The 6,145-nt window shown below is 44.2% G+C and overlaps 2 protein-coding genes across 2 annotated transcripts in view; one reads left to right on the top strand and one right to left on the bottom strand.

The window, feature by feature from the left end:
* Window positions 1–6,145, bottom strand: part of AMBRA1 (autophagy and beclin 1 regulator 1) — a 239,126-nt gene that overhangs the window by 50,966 nt on the left and 182,015 nt on the right. Inside the window, 2 exon segments of the mRNA XM_012803007.2 lie at window positions 1,628–1,782; window positions 2,700–2,888. Of these exon segments, the coding sequence (XP_012658461.1) occupies window positions 1,628–1,782; window positions 2,700–2,888 (344 nt within the window).
* Window positions 4,923–6,145, top strand: part of LOC105888150 (serine/threonine-protein kinase VRK2-like) — a 12,721-nt gene continuing 11,498 nt past the window's right edge. The window contains exon 1 of the mRNA XM_012812621.1: window positions 4,923–6,139. Coding sequence (XP_012668075.1) covers window positions 5,091–6,139 — 1,049 coding nt within the window. The 5' untranslated portion in view covers window positions 4,923–5,090. The remainder of the gene's footprint in view (window positions 6,140–6,145) is intronic.

Below are 6,145 nucleotides of genomic sequence, written 5' to 3' on the forward strand. Positions count from 1 at the left end.
GGTCCGGGCTGGGGATTCGAACCCGCCACCTTAGGTGTACGTGGCTGGCGCCTTAGCCGGTTGAGCTATAGGCGCCGAGCCGGGCATATGTCTTTAAGGAGCTTACACTTAACCTAATTGGGTGTATTAAACATATACACCACACAGATAAAGAAAACAGAAAGCATATCAACAAGTGCATCAAACTATAAATGGCACATACTGCATAGAATACTAAGGGAATTCATAGTTCCTCAGCTCAAGACAGAACTTAAACACTAATTAGAGAACTATTCAAAAACTGGGCTCCCAGGACAAAACTCTGGCCAAACTGCATAGGACATGGGAAGCTCAGTCAGGCACATTTGTCTGGCTGAGCCCAAGAGGTCACTAACCACATGAAGCCCAGAAGGCTTTTATGGCAATACAAGATTAGCACACCTCAGACGAGAGGGTTACAAACAGGACCTTTCCTTTGCTGTTGAAATGGATAGGAGGAGTAAAAGCACAGCAACTGCCTCAACTGCCTCAAATCTTCATCTTTATCGTGATTATAACCCACAGAAAAGGAGATGGGATACTATCATTTTTGGAGCTTGTTTTCTCAAAAGAAATAAAAAAGCATAAATTTTTCAGTGGGTTCTTTATGAATCTCTAGACTAAAAGTACCATGTTGAAGTAATGAAATACTCAGTTTATTGTTTTTTCTTCCCCTTGAGAGTGCCATGCTCTCAGCCTAGCTCACAGTAACCTTCAGCTCCTGGGTTTAAGCAAATTGTCCTGCTTCAACCTCCCGGGCAACTGGGACTACAAGCACCCACCATGATATCTAGCTAATTTTTCTATTTTTAGTAGAGACAAAGTCTCTCATTGCTCAGGCTGGTCTCAAACTCCTGAGTTCAAGTGATTCCCCTGCTTTGGGTTCCCAGAGAGCTAGGATTACAGGTGTGAGCCATCATGCTTAACCTCAGTTTATTCTTTAACTAAAGATATTTTCATGCCTCTGGGGAACCTAGTACATAATCTAGGGAGTGAGAAAGTGCCTGCCTTTTAAAAAGTCCAGACTTTGGGCAGCACCTGTGGCTCAAAGGAGTAGGGTGCTGGCCCTATATGCCAGAGGAGGCAGGTTCAAACCCAGCCCTGGCCAAAAACTGCAAAAATAGAAAAAACAAATAAAAAGTCCAGACTTCTGGCTCAGCGCCTACAGCGCAGCAGCTAGGGTGCCAGCCACATACACTGAGACTGGCAGGTTCGAACTGGGCCCGGGCCAGTCAATGACAACTACCACAACAACAAAAAATTGTCGGGCATTGTGGCGGACTCCTGTAGTCCCAGCTGAGGCAAGAGAATAGCTTAAGCCCAAGAGTTTGAGGTTGCTGTGAGCCGTGATGCCACAGCACTCTACTTAGGGTGACATGGTGAGACCCTGTCTCAAAAAAAAAAAAAAAACCCCAAAAAAACAAAACCCCAAAATGTCCAGACTTCTAAAAGTGAAGCCTGCTGGTCATGAAAGGGCTGGATTGGAGTCCTTCCTTACTTCTGTACCTTACTTCTTAATACTGGCTGGGAGGCCACACCACTGTCTTTCATGACACCCCCACGCCTAGGAGAATTGCCATACAGTGGAGGAGCAAGCAATGGCACTCACCCTCATAGAGGTCTCACCACCATGGGCCTGTTGCAGTCTGAAGACTTGGGCCACCATGTGCTCTGTGGAGGGGTGCAGCAGGATCCTTCGTGAGGCCAAGCCCACCATTACATATCGGCCCATTGGGGACAGGCTCACCGAAATGGCATTGGGACCTGAAGGCCAACAGAACAGAGACATTTCTAGCGTTCTTGTCATTCCAAAGAAGCAACTTTCATTTTTAGCCTTTTCTGTTTTCCTCAAATCTTCATATTAATGTGTTCATCCTAGGATTATCTCATAGGATTATCATGAGGAGTATAATGTAAATTAGTACCTGCTGTAAATATCTTGAAATTTACTTTTTTCTCTTAACATATTATGAATCTTTTCCCATCATTAAATATGCTTCTATAAAAGCATGTTAAAGGCCAATTGTATTCTATCACTGCAGCATCATTTAAGAAACTCTTTTAAAAGAACTCTTAAAGCAACAAGTCAACATTTTTCTATACGATAAATAACACTGTTGTGAACATGCTCATATGGTAATCTTTGTTTAGTTTTCTGGGTTTTTTCCCATAGAAGTAGGGTTGCTGGATTAAAGAGTACACACATTTCTTTCTTTCTTTTCTTTTTTTGTTGCAGTTCTTATTGTCGCTCTAGCTAGCCTGGGCTGGGTTCGAATCCACCAGACTTGGTCTATGTGGCTTGCACCTTACCCACTGAGCTACGGGCACCGTCCAAGCACACACATTTCTGAGGTTTTTAAAAACAGAATGCCAAACTGCTTTGCAGGGTATATGAGGGTCTAATTCCCTAAGCCACGACCAAAAGTTCTTCTCTTATTTCTGGTCATCATAACAGGAACATGCTGGTGATGCCACTGTGGCAGGGGAGACTCTATTTCTGAGATTCTTTTGCAATACTAGTAGCCAGGACTCCTGCAAAGCAATCTTTCTCTGGCCTGTGCCCAGTGAAGGCAAGGGCAATACATGACCATTACTCCCACCCAAGCAGTGCCTCACCTAGGAATGCCCATGCCAAGGCACCAGCGTCCCTCTGTCATTAGGTTGGGCTTCCTATCCCTTACCAAATCGCTTCGTGTAGAGCATTTCACCCAGGTTATGGGGGGCCAGGGAGTACACTGCCAGGATGCCCTCATCAGGAAAACCCCTCTGGCTGCTAGGGATGAAAGCTGCCAGCAGCTGGCCATCTGCAGAAATGTCACAGCTGGCGTCATTGTAGATCTTGCAGTTCTGTACCAGCACATTCACGGAGGCTGCGTCAGACAAAGAAAGAAAAAAGAATAATAAAGTTTGGGGTTGATGCTGTGGAAATTCTGGGGCCAAAAATGTTAAGGCATTCCCAAGGGGTTGATTCCTCCCTAGAAATGCTCAAGGATACCTTGTCATTCAAACTAAAATGTGAAAACAAAGAAGAAACACAAGAGGCACTTTATTTTTTATTGTTTAAAATTTTTTTTCTTTTACTTCTTTAATAAAAAACTATGGGACACTCGGCACCACAACTACTACCTGATCAGTCTAGCTCACATTTAGGAAACATTAAGATTAGATAAAAAAAAAAAGTTATTAAAAATTGTTCCTGGCTCGGCGTCTGTGGCTCAAGTGGCTAAGGCGCTAGCCACATATGGCGGGTTTGAATCCAGCCCGGGCCCGCCAAAACAACAATGACAGCTGCAACCAAAAAATAGCCGGGCGTTATGGCGGACACCTGTGGTCCCAGCTACTTGGGAGGCTGAGGCAGGAGACTCGCTTGAGCCCAGGATTTGGAGGTTGCTGTGAGCTGTGATGTCACAGCACTCTACCCAGGGGGATAGCTTGAGACTAGGATAAGTAGGCTGGGCGCAGCGGTTCACCCCTGTAATCCTAGCATTCTGGGAGGCCAAGCAGGTGGATTGCTTGAGCTCAGGAGTTAGAGACTAGCCTGAGCAAGACCTTGTCTCTACTAAAAATAGAAAAACTAGCTGAGCATTATGGTGGACAACTGTAGTCCCAGCTACTTGGGAGGCTGAGGCAAGAGGATCGCTTGAGCCCAAGAGAATGAGGCTGCTGAGAGCTATGACACCATGGCACTCTACCCAGGGTGACAGAGTAAGCCTCTTGTCTCAAAAACAAAACCAAAAAAAAAAAAAAAAAAAACCTAGGGTTAATAAAAATGCAAACCCATTGTTTCCAAGAAAAAGGTGATATAGGCAGAACTTTCTTAGGGTGGGAATCACTCAACAATTAATATGTAACCTTGGAGAAGAAACTCATTTCACAAATTTGTGTTTTACTTTCTCTTTAAAAGAAAGAGAACCAGGACATTTTAGAGACCTGAGTCTTCTAGATACCTCCTTGCTAACTCTAATCCTTTACTTCACCACCAGAGGATTAGAGAAACAGCCCAGCTCTGGCTGGATGAATGGGGCTCTTTTCATTTCTTACTACAATGTATCGTTATCCACATTGTGAACCAATGTCCATGAGCAACCCTAGTCTGCAGTTAGAAGTTGTTAGAATATGGGCAGCAGGCTTAGCCCACTGAGGTAGCAGGACGGAGACAGAGGAATGTCTGCTGGTGAGGAGAATCCACTCCACATGGCAGGACCAGTGAGATGTCAGCCCACTGGGCCTACATGCCTTTTTTGTGTGTTCATGTGAATCCTTCTTTGAGTCCCAGTGTGCAAGTCTCTGTCAAAGGAACCAGCTTGATGTGAGCCTAGAATAGCAGCACCCACATCATGACCATAGGCAGAACAGTATAACACATTCAAATGGACCAAACTCCTCTGGACTTTGTCTCACTTAGATCAACCACCTATAAAGAAACTTTATTCTTTCTCTTATTTGAAGGAGAGATCCACCATCAGAGGCATTATGGTAAATTAAAAAAAACCAAGCTCAGCTACCCTGGCCAGATTACAGGGGATTTACTTCAGTAAGACTCCGCCTTTCCACACAGACAATGTTAAGTTTCTCTAGGAAATTACCCAAAGGATCAAGCACTCAGAGTGATTTATAAAACTCTATTCATCCCGTTCTTTGTGCATTAATGAAGCTACAGAGACAACAGTGAGATCAAAAAATGCATCAAAACACACTGATTGAGGGCAGGGGCTCCACCCAGGCGAGTCAAGGGCGCCCCGCCTGCAGCTGCCGTTCAGGATGGCGTACCGGGGGCTTCTGCACTGGTGTCCCCCAAGCTGACCCCCCTCTCCTCACGCGGGCACCACAGTCGGCACAGAACAACACCAGCCCCTTCCCTCTCCCCCTCCTTCCAGGAGATGCCCCAGAGTCAGGACTCCATAGCTTTCCCCACAAATAAACCAGAGAGAGAGGCACAACATGTAATAAAAGTGGAGTATCAGGAAAATGGTCCATTATTTTCTGAACTTAAATTTTATCAGAGGGCTGCAAAAAAAGAATGTATCAAAAAGTGGATAGAGCTCAAACAACTTGATTATTTAGGAATTCCTATGTTTTATGGATCTGGTCTGACCGAATTCAAGGGAAGGAGTTACAGATTTATGGTAATGGAAAGACTAGGAATCGATTTACAGAGGATCTCAGACCAGAATGGTACTTTAAAAAAATCCACTGTCCTGCAGCTAGGTATCCGAATGTTGGATGTACTGGAATATATACATGAAAATGAATATGTTCACGGTGATATAAAAGCAGCAAATCTACTTTTGGGTTACAAAAATCCAGATCGGGTTTATCTCGCAGATTATGGACTTTCCTACAGATATTGTCCCATTGGGAACCACAAACAGTATCAGGAAAATCCTAGAAAAGGCCATAATGGGACAATAGAGTTTACTAGCTTGGATGCCCATAAGGGAGTAGCCCTGTCCAGACGAAGTGACGTTGAAATCCTTGGCTACTGCATGCTGCGGTGGCTGTGTGGGAAACTTCCCTGGGAAAAGAACCTGAAGGACCCCAAGGCTGTGCAGACTGCTAAAACAAATCTGTTGGATGAGCTCCCTGAGTCAGTGCTTAATTGGGCTCCTTCTGGAAGCAGTTGCTATGAAATAGCCCAGTTCTTGGAATGTGCTTATAGTTTAGCATATGACGAAAAGCCAAATTATCAAGAGCTCAAGAAAATTTTGAACCCGAGTGGCATTCCTTTAGGACCATTGGAATTTTCCACGAAAGAAGAGGGTGTAAATGTGCATACTCCAAACAATCAAAGAGTTGATTCACGAAAGGCTGCAACAAAGCAAGTCAATCAGATGCAAAATAGGTTAATAGGAAAAAAAGTCCACAGTGAAAGAAGTGGTGAGTCCTGTACAACACAGAGGAAAGGGGGAAAGGAGAAGACGCTCATGGGACTGGTGAACAGTGAAGCAGCTCAGGAAAGCATAAGGAGAAGACAAAAATACCAAGATGCTCAAGAACTTCTGAATGTAGTAAAGCCTTTCCCACAAAAATTCAGCTATATACAATTCCCAAATTCGTTTTATAAATCTCATGAGGATTTTATCAGTCTAGATACATTTAACAAGTCAAGATCTCCGTCTGGGTATAA

The sequence above is a fragment of the Otolemur garnettii genome, unplaced genomic scaffold (genome assembly GCF_000181295.1).
Source record: "Otolemur garnettii isolate 467f Iridium unplaced genomic scaffold, OtoGar3 scaffold00001, whole genome shotgun sequence".
In the NCBI taxonomy this organism is placed as follows: Eukaryota; Metazoa; Chordata; class Mammalia; order Primates; family Galagidae; genus Otolemur; species Otolemur garnettii.